General features: G+C 43.1%; 1 protein-coding gene and 1 long non-coding RNA gene across 6 annotated transcripts in view; one reads left to right on the forward strand and one right to left on the reverse strand.

The window, feature by feature from the left end:
• Window positions 1-9873, forward strand: part of TBC1D24 (TBC1 domain family member 24) — a 31488-nt gene extending 21615 nt beyond the window's left edge. For all 5 annotated transcript variants that reach the window (XM_082198973.1, XM_082198975.1, XM_082198976.1 and 2 more), the window contains 5 exons: window positions 922-1080; window positions 1993-2056; window positions 2724-2819; window positions 4905-5139; window positions 6209-9873. In XM_082198973.1, the coding sequence (XP_082055099.1) occupies window positions 922-1080; window positions 1993-2056; window positions 2724-2819; window positions 4905-5139; window positions 6209-6363 (709 nt within the window). In that variant the 3' untranslated portion in view covers window positions 6364-9873. The remainder of the gene's footprint in view (window positions 1-921; window positions 1081-1992; window positions 2057-2723; window positions 2820-4904; window positions 5140-6208) is intronic.
• Window positions 9695-13864, reverse strand: LOC309518647. The gene is made up of 3 exons (XR_014213574.1): window positions 13197-13864; window positions 12430-12941; window positions 9695-10292 (listed from the first exon to the last, which is right to left on the reverse strand). It is a non-coding gene; the product is annotated as an uncharacterized lncRNA (long non-coding RNA).
• Window positions 13865-14688: the final 824 nt, after the last annotated feature.

The raw sequence follows: 14688 nt of genomic DNA on the forward strand, positions 1-14688 counted from the left end.
GGAGCAACTGAGCCTTCTGTGGATTCTTTAACTCCATGGATATAGCCATATTCAAGTCTGTTTTCATACTTGGGCAACAGTTGGAAGAGAATTTCCATGAGTGGCACATAGGTCTGAATATATTTATGGTTGTACAGTTTCCTCTGTAATGGTATCACCTGGGTCCCCTGCTGGTTTTGAACTGCAGCAGTCATGGCTGGGGAAGGCTGTTTACATCAAAACCTTCCAAGTGATTTTCAATGGCTATAGCTTTGATTGGTGAATTGGGCTAGCTTGTAAATATGTCTACCAAATCAGTGGGGAAACTATGAAAGGGCAAAGCTGATCCTAGTTGCAAGGTAACAACTTATGGTATAGTAGGTTTTAAAATTTCCCAGAATTCCCACCATTTGAAAATCTGCATTCTTCCTTGGGGACACAAAAAAATGTACAGCTATCAATTATTCACATGAAAATCAAATACAGGAAGTAACTTCCTGTTATCCATGTAAAAATGCTGATTTGTATTTAAGAACATTATTTTGACAAAACTACTTAGGGCTGCTGAGATCTGCACCCTTATACAGAGCTAAACACCACAGCATTAATATGGATATCAATCCCTCCTAATTTCAAGCTGTGGGCGACTGGAAACCCTTCAGTTGTTTTGCCCTTTTATTGTTTTTTCCTGTGGTGTGGTGTTGCCCTCTTTCTGCTCATAGAGTTACTAGCCCTTCTGCTAGTTTGTTAGTCATTTACAATGCATCTACAAAGGGAAAGGGAAAGAAATGTTTTAATTTGCAATGCTTCTTTGCCTTCTGGATGCCAGGAAGGGACTCTTTCTTGCCCTAGGCAACAAGTTGAGGCCCGAATTGGGCAGTAGTTGCTTTGGACAAATGCCCATGACTCCAGTCTTAACACCACTTTTCTGTTATTCCACAGGCAGAATGTCCACTTGGCAGTTCATGCTGAGAACTTCAAGTCTGAAATAGTTGATGTAAAGAAGATGAGAGACATATGGTCATGGATTCCTGAGCGCTTTGCACTTTGCCAGCCACTGCTGCTGTTCACCACCTCAGAACATGGCTGCAGCTTAAGCAGGTAAAATGTAGTCAGCACTATTTTAAAAGGAATCTTTGGTACTGTACACCACAAGATGATGTAAACAATCATAGGCCAATTCTCTTGGCAAGGGTGCTTTGCTTCTGATGTATGATGAATGTTGCTAGAGTTGTCTTGCCTTGCCTCAACACAAGCAGAGTTTGTAGGCTGGCTTTACATTGAATGTATGTTGTTGTGCTATCAACTCATATAGATCTTTTTTCTAAGTCAAATCATGGCTTAGTGTGAAAGCGTGTGGTCCCAGAAAGTCAATTGCAGCTGCTTTCCCCCTCCCTGGCCATCCTGCTGTTGTTGCCATGGTTTGTCTTAGCATGTCATCTGAACATGGGCTTGCAGTTTGTCTCACTTCAGACAAACTGCAATCTGTAACCAAAATTCATTCTTGGTTTACAGTTTAAGGAGATGGACCACGAACCCAGATTTGGATGATGTGCTAAGCCAAACCAAACCATGACTTGGCTCATAGCAATGCAGCAACAGCAGGACCAGAAATCAAGCAGCCACAAACTTCTCTCTGGGAACCTGCACATTTGTGATGTACTGTGATTTTGCTTAGCGTTATGGACAAACTGAGCTATAGACTATGCTGTGCTATAGAACTGTGGGTTTTTGCTCGCTCTTGCTTAGCTGAGAGGCCTAACTGTAGGAATGTTGAGGCATTAAAAAACCTAAGACATTTATTATGGCATAAGGTTTTGTGAACTAGAGTCTGGTCTTTTAGCACATCACCCAAACAGTTTTTATTGTTGATTAAAGAGGCAGACAATGAACTGGGACTTGATTGGCAGTGTGGTGTGGATGCAAAAAGTGTGTGGAGAGTGTGCACAGTTACCAAGACCAGCAGTGGGATGTTTCACTAAAGGAGCATTGTTTTATATGTGTCTTTATCAGGTTCTATTCGCATTGCGAGGGACATGAACCAACTCTCCTTCTGATTAAGACAACGGCCCAAGAGGTAAGTTAGTAGGACAAGTAGCAGCTTCATAAAAGACACTTTATAAATTTCATATGATTCACTAATCTGCTGTCCATCAATTATTGTAGTTGCCATAAACAAAAAATGAAATAACTCCTTAGAACTCTCCCTGTTCCACTAACTCATTTGTGCCTTGCTTGCTTAATAAAGCACAATTTAGCTGCTTTCTTGGGAAATTTGAATTTGAAACTCAACCTGTTTTCCAGGTTGACGTGTTCTGCCACAGACTCCCTTCCCCTACCACTACAGAGGGGTTACTTCATCACAATGCACACACTGCAATATGTGTCTCCTGCACGACTGCAGAGCTATTCAAAAAGGCCCCTCTTGACACTGATAGGAGCAGTCATAAAATGTGATCTTGGTTGACCGCCATAAACTAACTAAAGATATAACTTGCTACTCTCACACCAGGGCCACTTCAGAGGCAAACCTTGGTTTGCTAAATTCAACTGTGAGTTGCTGCTGTTGACAAATTTACATGTTTGATTTCCATTTCACACCTAAGGTGTGTGTTAGGTGTACACCTACAAATGTTATAAGAAGTGTCTCTTTATCTACCAGCTTTGAGACCTTTCAGCATTACAGCTTCAAGTGTTCAAACTTCTTCGTTGTTTCTCTAAAATGGTGGCTATTACCATCCTAGGTCTGTGGGGCTTATTTATCAACAGACTGGAATGAACGCAAACGAGGAGGAAACAAGCTGAGCTTCTTTGGAACAGGGGAATGTTTTGTGTTCAGGGTAAGAAGTAATCATGTTCACTCCTTTTTTTAAAAAAATCATTTTTATTTGATTTTACAAATAAATTTATAACAATCCAAATGCATATCCATATATAGCTATTAGTCTGAATCTCACGACTTCCCCCCATACCCTCCATGGGTCCTATTGTCAACATTTATAACTGCATATTATTCCATAATCTATATTTTGTATCCATCCATATTATCCATAGTATTTGTTACATTATAAGTGAGATTAAAATCCTGCCAATGTTTTCATCTGCTTAAACAAATAAATAAATAAATAGTTTTCCCCCATTCTTTTTTAAAGTTTTTGTCCTCTTGGTTCCTGAGGTTTCCCTGTCAGCTTTGCCATTTCATCATGGTCCATCATCTTAGCTTGCCATTCCTCTCTGGTACCACAGAGTAATCATGTTTACTCTTACCACCCCTTGCCTTGGGGAACAACCTACTAATCAGTTTATAAGACTAAACCTTGCTGCTATTAGCAGCAGCAGCAGCAGTTTAACCATCATCATCTATATGAATATGGAGCAAACCTTTCCCCAAGTTCATCAAAAGTCTGAATGTTATGATATTCTACTGCAATAAGTGTCTTGATTATTGTTGGGTGTCACTTCTCTACCATGGTGTATGATGCAATGTTGCCAAACTAGGAAGTGTAGATATTTTGAATTTCAAGCTTGGGGCAAGGGACCGAGGCATACAGGTGTAGCACATGGATTGTTGATGAGCTGCCAAAACAAATGTGTCACTCTGAAGTTGGAAGGCAACTGGATTCAGTCTGCATTTAAAGGTGAACCTACTAATAATATACAAGAATGCATTATATCATGGGATATTGCATAGAAAAATGTGTATTAGGAGAAATTCACACTAAAATGCTGATAAATTTCCACAAGGCCTTTAAAAAAAATAGCAAACTGATGTGAAAATGGGGAGAACAGAACTTAAGAATGGGGAGAAACAAGAAACAAAAAGTGATATATTCCCCCATCCCTAGTTGTAAGTACAGTGGTACCTCGCAAGACGAATGCCTCGGAAGACGAAAAGCTCACAAGACGAAAGAGTTTTTCGTTTTTTTGAGTTGCTTCGCAAGACGAATTTCCCTATGGGCTTGCTTCGCAAGACGAAAACGTCTTGCAAGTTTGTTTCCTTTTTCTTAAAACCACTTGAAGAGGTGCAGTTGCGACTTGACCGTGCTTCGCAAGACGAAAAAATCGCAAGACGAAAAAACTCACAGAATGAATTAATTTCGTCTTGTGAGGCACCACTGTACCTTTTTCAGATTCACTTAACACACGAGTCTTTACAATTAAAGTGGCAATCAAGAGGGTCACCAAATGAAACATTTGAGTATCTATCCTGATTTTGCAAGATTCCTGATGCAATGTCAGGAAGAGGTTGTGTAATATAACTGTCATAATGTCTTAACACTTCTCTAGTGCATTGAGGTCCTGCCTAGAAAGGTAGGCCAGAAGTACTCTATATATTGCTAAGCAATCTGAAAGCCCCCCGTGCTCTACAAATACCAAACTTGATTTATGCCTAGCAAGGAGACCACTGAAAGTTGCTCTGAGCTTTACTAAAGGAACAGCAGGTTATAAATATAATAACTTCCCTTTTTAGTGTCTGCCACAATACAGTGGTGCCTCGCAAGACGAAATTAATCCGTTCTGCGAGTCTCTTCGTCTTGCGGTTTTTTCGTCTTGTGAAGCACGGCTATTAGTGGCTTAGCGGCTATTAACGGCTTAGCGGCTATTAACGGCTTAGCGGCTTTAAGAAAAAGGAAACAAACTCGCAAGAACTCGCAAGACGTTTCGTCTTGCGAAGCAAGGCCATAGGGAAATTCGTCTTGCGGAACGACTCAAAAAACGGAAAACTCTTTCGTCTTGCGAGGCATTCGTCTTGCGAAGTACCACTGTATTCTGAATGTGCAAATTCATTCTGAAAATCTTTCCTGGGATGTGAGTCAAGTTCTGGCCATCGGGGCACGGGGGGGAAGAGACGCCAAGTGCAGTGCATTTTCTTTGAAGAATTCCTTCATAACTCCATCTCTCCTCTCCTCCTCTCCTCTCTCTAGCTGGTGCCTGAAGTGGAACGCTATGAGTGGGTAATAATCAGGCACCCAGAGCTAGCCATGACAGGACCTGAACAAGGGAACAATTCCTCCCATGTTTCTGACCCTCCATCCGCAACCAGCCTCCCCTCAGACCCCTCAGACCGCCTTTCCCCCTTCCTTTCTGCCCGGCACTTCAACCTGCCTTCCAAAGCTGCATCCATGTTTATGGCTGGTGGAATGGACTGCATCATCATAGGTAAGCCTGTGTTCTTCTGTTGCTGCCTCTTGCAGCAGTGCCTTGTAGTTCTGTGTAGGGGCACAAAGGGGTTTGCACTTTTTAAGACTTTTATTCCTAAATCATCTTTGAATCTTGGTTAATATGAAAGATGGAGTAGGAGAATGATTTTCATCTGATATCGAACTGCAGTTAGGCCTGCAATGTTGAGTTTGGGGGGCGGGAACTATAATAAAATAATAATAATTTATTGTTTACACCCCGCCCATCTATCTGGGTTTCCTCAGCCATACTGGGCGGCTCCCAACAGAGTGATGATGATGATGATGATGTGGTAAAACATCAAACATTAAAAACTTCCCTAAACAGGGCTGTCTTCAGATATCTTCTAAAAGTTAGATAGTTGTTTATTTCCTTGACATCTGATGGGAGGGCGCTCCACAGGGCAGGCGCCACAACTGAGAAGGCCTTCTGCCTGTTTCCCTGTAACCTCACTTATCACAGTGAGGGAACCGCCAGAAGGCCTTCGAAGCTGGACCTCAGTGTCCAGGCTGAACAATGGGGGTGGAGACACTCCTTCAGGTATACTGGGCTGAGGCCATTTAGGGCTTTAAAGGTCAGCACCAACACCGAATTGTGCTCGGAAACGTACTGGGAGCCAATATAGGTCTTTCAGGACCGGTGTTTTATGGTCTTGGCAAATAGATCCAGTGTGCAATATTTTATCTATTCTGCATCAGATTCTTGACCGTAAGCTCTTCTTAAAGCTAAAATAGCCATAATTGAATGCTCTGCATGTTCTAGCCTTCACCAACATGGTTCCCTCCAGATGTTGTTGCCCAAAACATCTGGAGGGTGTCATGTTGGCAAAGACTGGTATACACCTTGGATTCTGAGAGATCCATGAATTCTTAACTGTAGAGCAGTTTGATGGGGTGATAATGTCTTATCATAATATATATTCACATGTTGGGGCAGCTGAAAGCTGTCATTCTGTGTCTCCAGAAGTAGTGGAACTGAACATGCGATTGGAGCCACTGCTTTGCATCTTGATGCAGGGACAGTGTAACTGTGGTCTTTTCCCCCACAGGTGGAGGCGACGGTCAAGCTCTCTACATTGATGCAGACCTGAACCATGGAAGAACTGGCCACTGCAACACTTTCAACAACCAACCATTGTGCTCTGAAAGTTTCCAGATAGCTATCATAGAGGTTTGGGGTTTCAAGGACACTATGAGCAACTGAGGAGATAGAGCCTACTTTCAAAAACAGCTAGCTTGTGGAGCATCTTATGATTCTGACCACAACTCCAGTTGCAAGAGTCGAGCTTATTTATAAATCCACAAAATCAGTAGGCTCCTTTTTTGTAATTTAGAAAGCTAATTTGCAGGGCTCACGTAGTTGCAGGGGCCTCATTGTTCAGCCATTGTATTCGTCATATGCAATTTGTATTTGGCTAAGCGATTTATCCTTGACCTCCTGTTCTTACCTCTGGAAACCTTTATGCATATCCTGATATTTTTGGTAGAGAGAAGGTGGCCTCACTGAAGTATCCAAGTTGACTTTTATCCGTGTCAGAGCCTTCATGAGGCCAGATAACATTTCTGATGTCAGCAGGTGCTTGTTGGTGACTGGATTTATCCAGCAGTGTAATTTTTCTTCTTTTGCAGAAGCTTCTAATCCCTGCTAACATTAGCTTGGATACAGAGTGACTCCCATGCAATCCAAACTGATTATGTTGCTGATTTTTCTCTCCTCCCAACTGCAGTCTTGCTTACTGCGTGCCACGCCAACCTAAAGGCTTCCCCAGATCCTCAGGGGCTGCAGTGGGAAAGGGAAGGATGAGAGAGACCCATTGCACATGTGCAGAACACACTGCAAATGGAGTGTTTGATCCAAGCCATTATTTTCTATAACCTATTAGATTCGAGAAATCTGTTAAAAGCACCATTGTGTGTGTGTGTGTGTGTGTGTGTGCGCGCGCGCGCGCACACACACTCATTTACACACCTTACAGCTGGCTGTTGCCCTAATAGCCAGTCTTCGTTTGACATTCCGCTGTGTGTGAAGTGAGGCTGACTGAGTAATTTGGGAGTACTTTTCCCCCCTTTGGTCTTCAGTGCCACTGCTCTGTCGAAGGCATCTTGTCTGACATGCTGCCATCCTGCTTTTCTGTTTACATTCCTGATACTGCATATCAGTGATACCATGATTTTTTTTAGGGGGTACATTCAGGCAGCTAAACGACCCTTATGGGATATACAACACACTGAACTACTTCCTCCTGAGTCGTTGCTATTTGTGTTGAAAAGAAGCTGGGAGGAGCTTGAAGCAGTATTAGCTAACTGACCTCAAACTTTAGCACAGTCTTTTGAAGTGAAGCTATTGCAACAAGTTAGGGAAATGGCAGATAGTTGTTTTGACTATTAAAGGACTGTTTCTTCTAGGGACTCTAGGGGGTGCTGCATCCTCATGAACCTGACAGATACCTGGTCACTGGAAGCTTTCTTGCATGCAGCCTTTGGCTGTTTGGTTAGTAGTGACAACTCTTCAGTTCAGGTTGCCACGTAGTAAGCGAAGTCTGCCCCTAGACTAACACAGAAGCATTAAGCACATCTTGTTGGTTTTCCGCTTCCTTTTTTTGTCTCTGAATCTCTGTGAGATCTGCTCATTCCTAGCTTAGCAAATGAGGAAGGGAGCTTTGCCATATCTGATATCCGCACAACTGCAGTAAAGTAGCCAGCTTAGAAGATTTTCCTTTAGAACCGGTTATTGACTGTTTTCATTTGATTATGCCCTGTCTTAGAAATGACACAGCCTATGGCTAAAATGGGGGGAAAGCCAGCTTGTTACAGAACTTGCTTGGTTGAGGCGGTGCAAAACTCAGCATGCTATAGCCTTTGGGGACGTTACATGTGCTTGAAGCTAGGAGGTACTTAAGATAATAGCTCAAGAACATACCATATAACCTGGCTTATTTTAAGCTTGTTTTGGCCCTTTCTCTTACAATTTCTAGTAATGTGGACAAAATTCTACCTGCCTGATTTGATGGACGTTGTTTGGTAGTGGAGTAATACAGACACAAAAAGAAGCCATTGCATGGTGTCCTACTGTTGAAGCTGTTTGCTCGTGCTGTCTGGGGAGCTTTATCTGCAATGGGACTACCCTCCTCTGAATGAAAACTGGTGGCATTTCTGGCCATCTTTCCACAGCCCAGTCCACTCCCCGTCACTTCTCTGTTGGAGTAGAATGCAGCACATGTGAACAACACCAAAACATCCAGCTAAGGTGAATTGTTTAGGATGTGGAAGTCTCAGCAAACCAAGTGGAGCATGTTTCCATATCTATCCAGAAGGTGGCACACATTTCTCAGTGGATGTTGACATGGTGAAAAATAAATAGGTGTTAACAGTCATCTAAGCTTTTGTGAAGCAGAGCTGTGAAAGTGGGGGCTGGGATGTTACCTGCCATCTTGAGAAGGGTGCAGCTCAGAGTCTGCTGCAGCAGGTTTGGCAAAAATTAAAAAAATACTTATATCTCCCTGTTATGTTTCCCAATCTGTTTTAAGTGGGAGGTTTTTAGCATAAGCAGTTTTGGATTATATGTCTCGAAGTCGATACCTTATTCGTGATTTCATTATAATTCATGATTTCAATATAAGCAAGCTGATATTAAGTTTTATCCGGTTTCTGTCCTCATTTTTTGAGATCTTGATGATGACTGAAAAGGAGCCATTCTAAAAGTGGTTTCCTGGGAGATAAGTCCCTTCCTTGTAATAATAGGTTGGACAGCAACACTTGCTGTGTTGAGGAAGGGAGAAGTATTGGCAGTAGCAAGAAGTGACATGAATGTAACTAGAAACAGCTTCCAACGTAATTCTTTGGGGTGCAGGCAAATTTCTACCCACCTACAATAGACTGCTGCAGTGCTAGAATTTTCTTGGGAATGTTTCAGTAATTCACTGAGAACCATGTACTTGTTGACAACCAAGACTCCCTATTTCTCATTGAGATTATTTAGCTTTTCTTGCATATGAAGAGAGAACAGAAGAGAAAGTCAATATTACCATTAAAGAGTTAAAAACACCTCATACTTTGTTTTAGGAAACCATAAAAACTGCTTCATTCATTAAATCAGTTGTTAATCCCAGAACTGATGTTAAGCACAGAATTTATTCTTTTTAAAAAATATATATTCCGAGGTGTTTACTTCTTCATGTCTCTTGAAATAAGTGTTCTAGTTCTCCTCCAAAATCTGAATATGTATATTTTTGCCTCGCCATCGTAATGTGTTAATATCACAAGCAAGCAAGGCCTTTGCCCTCATCTACACACAGTTGGGGCAGAGGAACTCTGGTGTTGCAGATACATATCTAGAAGGTGGACCAGCGGCCAGATCTCAGCTGCTGTCTCCTCCCTCTCCCCCTCCAGGTCGCTGTGTGTCCCTTTGGTGTGTTTTGAGATGAGCATTGTACCTGGTTGTAACGATACATGTGAATGTGCCTACTGCTCCTGACAATGTGGTGATGTTTATTTCCCTGGAGGCAATTGTAGCTTTTGTGCAATGTGACTTTTCCCCCTCAACATATAGTTTATGTCTCCCTTCCACAATTGATGTCACTGATGGCAGTTGTCGCTGTGTGTGTGTGTGTGTGTGTGTGTGTGTGTGTGTGTGTGTGTGTGTATCTGTGGCCACACAGAAATCAAATTGACTTTTAACAGAAAAATAAACTCTGGATATGACTTGACTCTTCAATGCAGCCACATGGCTGTTGGTGTTTCCTCTCTTCACTTTTCTGTAAGTAGTTGGTCCTGCAGCCAGCAACTTGTTTAGCTGGCCATGTGCTGGGATACTGAGATCTTGGGTGTGACCACCTGTCACCAGAAACACCAGGTAGCATGATTCATAATGCCCCCTCCATTATTGCCGTTCTCCTAAGCACGAAAGCAGTCCCCCTCTCTAACAAGCAGGGGGACCAGCTTCTTGGATGCATCTTCCAAGGCAATTAGCATCATCCTTAGAAATCAACCAGGAAAAAGTTTCTGGCAGGGGCTCAGATAGTACCTGAGTTTTATTGCACAGGACCCCTGAAAACCTGAATGGGTTGCATGCTGTTGAGTCTGAGAAACAAAACCTCTTGGACCATCACAATTCCACATAAACTGGATATAAATCTGGACAGCATGAGAAAGCTAATTACCTACTGATTTGAATATGATAAGCTATGTAAACACAAGGCAGTTCATCCCTTTGGACAAGGGGGATCTTGTGGCAGTTGCTCATACTGTATTAACTAATATGCAGCATGTAGGCCATTACAGCTTGGCCTGTTTGTTTGTCTCCTGGACCACAAGGTGTAGAAATAAATTGTCAAGATGGGCACAAAGGTAGTGTGCACCACCATGCATTTGAAGCATATGGCTTCCTGCAAAGAGTCCTTAAGTCTGGGATTCCCTAGGATTGTTGTTTTTTTTGGGGGGGGGATAATGTGCTTTAAATGTATGGTGTGTCCACTGCCTAAGGCAAAGTTAGACTTTGATGTAGCTATGGCCGCTCTTGCCTTTGGCACCACCCACCACAGGCATGTGGCCCCTGCAAGGCTGCCTGTGGAGGAACGTGGCCTTCAGGCTGAATTCCTCATCCTTGCTATATAAGCATTGTACATTACTATATCCTGCCAACCTAGCAGTTCAAAAGCACGTCAAAGTGCAAGTAGATAAATAGGTACCGCTCCAGCGGGAAGGTAAACGGCATTTCCGGGCGCTGCTCTGGTTCACCAGAAGCAGCTTAGTCATGCTGGCCACATGACCTGGAAGCTGTACACTGGCTTTCTCGGACAATAAAGTGAGATGAGCGCCGCAACCCCGACTGGACCTAATGGTCAGGGGTCCCTTTACCTTTACCTTTACATTACTATATAATATAGCAGTACTTCATTCTGGCCTCTAGAGGTCCCTGTTCGGCTGATTTCAAAAGCAATAGCAACTACTAGACCTTCTGTTTGCAGAAGGTCTTACTGTGGATTCAAAGCTGCTCTTTGCAGGCGGGAGTCTCTTTCATGAGCTGCACCACCAGAGCGGTGGTGCCTAACCTGACCTGGCGCTACACACTGGTACATAGTAACACAGGTCTAGATTTTACTATCACAGCCTTGCAGTGCATGCAGACAGGCATGGGCGTTTTGCTCATTGCCATTTTGCCCATTAAATCTCTGGTCAGCTGGAAGCTGTGGCACATTCTTGGCTTGACAGCATAAGTCTGGCAGGGCCCTACAGCCGCCTTAACCCTCTAAGGCATGTATCAAGTGTACCTGGTTGCCCTTGCACCCACCCTAGTGTTTACTACCCTACACTGGCCTGCAAACAGCTTTAGAGGAACAGTTTTCGACAGGAGCACGAGCGGCTTCCACATGCATTTTCTAAAACACTTTAAATGTAAAGACCAATTTAATGTTGTTTCTAGCCCCGCCCCCGAAGTGTAGGCTGTCCTCAATTAGAGGGGGAGACATCTGTCTGAATCCCTCTTTGGTAATACCACTGGAGTGAACAAGCAGCAGCACATCAGATCTTGGGACTGATCTGCGCAAGCACACACTACAGTACTTCCTTGCAGTTGGAGGTGCAGTTGCACCAGGTGCATAGAGCAATGCTGAATTATCAAGGTTGGTGCTGCATACAATGAAATATTCTAGCGATTGCTGGAATTCTTTGGGGAGGCAGCGGCCCTTCACTCTGGATAAGCTAGTGCCCACTATTCACAGCTCCTCCAGGGACTGTTCCTTGAGTTTCTCTGCTGGGCATTTCAAAACCGTGGTGCTAAGCTTCAATACTGATGCTGCATTATGAGTCACTATGGAGGTAGCACCAGGCATCCTGGAATCTCCTTTCCTGACCAGCAGCTTGAAGAAGCCTGTAGATTATCCTTGCAGCAAGTGCTGTGCTGCTATTTCCATCCAAAGGAGAGTGTATGTCTGGTTACAAATTGTCAGTAAAATGGAGCCATCTCACGCTGGCTTTCCACATCTCTGAGCCCCCTTGGGCCAGGATCACAGAGGAAATGCTGTGGCCGATGGGAAAACAACTGCAGGGTGTGCAGCAAGGCAAGTGTAGCTTAAAATGTGGGGTTCTACTTTGCCTGCACATGATGATTTTTCATCTTCAGCCTTATGGTGCTTTAGTAATATAGGAACACAGGAAGCCTTATATTGAGTCAGACCCATTGGTCCATTTAGTTCAGTATTGTCTGTGCTGACTGACAAGCGGCTCTCCAGAGTTTCAGAGAGGAGACACTCCCAGTCTTACGCAGCGGTACCTTGAACTGAACAAGGGTTCTTCCACTGCACTGTGACTCCTGCCCTTAAAAAAATGAATTACATTTTTAGTGCTCATGATCTAGTCATCATCATAAACTTTTACTGCACTAGCCAAAGGCCATGACATCTTCCAAAAACAGATCTACAGTGGTACCTCGGGTTAAGAATTTAATTCGTTCTGGAGGTCCGTTCTTAACCTGAAACTGATCTTAACCTGAGGTACCACTTTAGCTAATGGGACCTCCCACTGCTGCCACGCAATTTCGGTTCTCATCCTGAAGCAAAGTTCTTAACCCGAGGTACTATTTCTGGGTTAGCGGAGTCTGTAACCTGAAGCGTCTGTAACCTGAGGTACCACTGTATTTGGAGGGACTTGGATTGTTACAGAAGAGTATTCAGCCATGCAAGATAGAAAGCAGTCTTACACACACACACAGAGAGAGAGAGAGAGAGAGAGAGAGAGAGAGAGAGAGTCAGACCATTGATCTACTTATCTGAGTACAGTGGTGCCCTGCAAGACGAATGCCTCGCAAGACAAAAAACTCGCTAGACGAAAGGGTTTTTCGGTTTTGTGTTGCTTCGCTAGACGAATTTCCCTATGGGCTTGCTTCGCAAGACGAAAACGTCTTGCGCTTTTTTTTTTAAGCCGCTTGAAGAGGCGCAGTTGTGACAGACCGTGCTTCGCAAGACGAAAAACATCGCAAGACGAAAAGACTCGTGGAACGAATTATTTTCGTCTTGCGAGGCACCACTGTATTGTCTACACTGACCAGCAGCAGCTCTTTGAGGTTTCAGACATGGATCCTTCGCCAGCCCTGCCTGAAAATGGCAGAGATTGAAACCGGGACCTTTAGCATACAAGGCAGATGCTCTACTACTGAGTGACAGCACTTCCCCATCACTTGCTTCAGGTAAGCTTGAACTCATAAACTCAGTACTGCTGTGCCACCAAACACTGCATCCTAAGTGCTGTGTACTAACTGATTGCATCGCTAGAGCTGCAAAATGCTTGCCTTTTGGAGTGGAACACAAATTTTTGTATTTATATCCTATTTTGGAAGAAAGTGCAAGGTGGTTAAATGATTTTTTTTTTAAAGGGTAATACTTTCCCATGAGTTCTTCCCAGTTATCCTTTGCTGGTGATGTCATTCATCTGTCTGCAGCTCATTCCTTCCATCAGTTTCAAACACTAAACAAGTAATAATTCTATTCTAGAGACATCAGGAGGTTGAGATGGGTTTCCGCATATTTTTAAAAAGTTGTAAATAATTATTTAAAAGGTTCAGGCCAATACTGTATTTGTCTTCATTTCTAAATAAACCACAACCTGTGATAACCACAAAACAAACCAAGTATAATCTATTTATGCTCCACCAACTTCAAATAAAATGAAGTTACAGAATATAAAATGCATAAGATTGTTAAAAGGCGGGAAGGGGGATTCAAAAAGTCATCTTAAATTGTCTAATGTCCTCCGATGTAGGACAGAGGCAGAAGGCAGAGTGGAATCCAGTATCTGTTGAGGAATGATGTTCCTGAAACTACTGAGATCGTTTCAGGATATTTAGCTGAGATTTTTAAAGTCAACTTTAAAATTACTAATTTTACTTAATGGTGGCTATTGAGTCTTTTTTATGTTTTGTGTTTTAATATGTAGGGATTACCAATATTTTACGGATGTCTTTTATACGTTCTGTTGTCCAATTATGCCAATAAAGGCTGAATGAATAACAAGATTCATGAAGAGTAAGGCTATCTTTGGCTTCTAGCCATGAGGGCTATGCTGTGCCTCCATAGTTGGAGGCAGCAATGCTGAAAACCAGATGCTGGAAACCACAGGCGGGGATAGTGCTGTTGTGTTCAGGTTCCGCTTGCGGACTTCCCTCAGTTAACTGGTTGACCACTTACAGATAGGTAGCCGTGTTGGTCTGCCATAGTCAAAATAAAAAAATTCCTTCCAGTAGCACCTTAAAGACCAACTAAGTTAGTTCTTGGTATGAGCTTTCGTGTGCATGCACACTTCTTCAGATACACTGAAACAGAAGTTGCCAGATCCTTCTATATAGTGAGAAGGTGGACCTGTAAGACCTATTGCAGTCGTTAAGAGTCGTCAACAGGCTCATCTCAGCTATCTGCCAATCTCCCATTCCCACCACCCTTCTGAGTAATACCCCTCCCCACCTTCTTACTATATAGAAGGATCTGGCAACTTCTGTTTCAGTGTATCTGAAGAAGTGTGCATGCACACGAAAGCTCAT

Source organism: Podarcis vaucheri (assembly GCF_965113315.1).
Source record: "Podarcis vaucheri genome assembly, chromosome: 14".
In the NCBI taxonomy this organism is placed as follows: Eukaryota; Metazoa; Chordata; class Lepidosauria; order Squamata; family Lacertidae; genus Podarcis; species Podarcis vaucheri.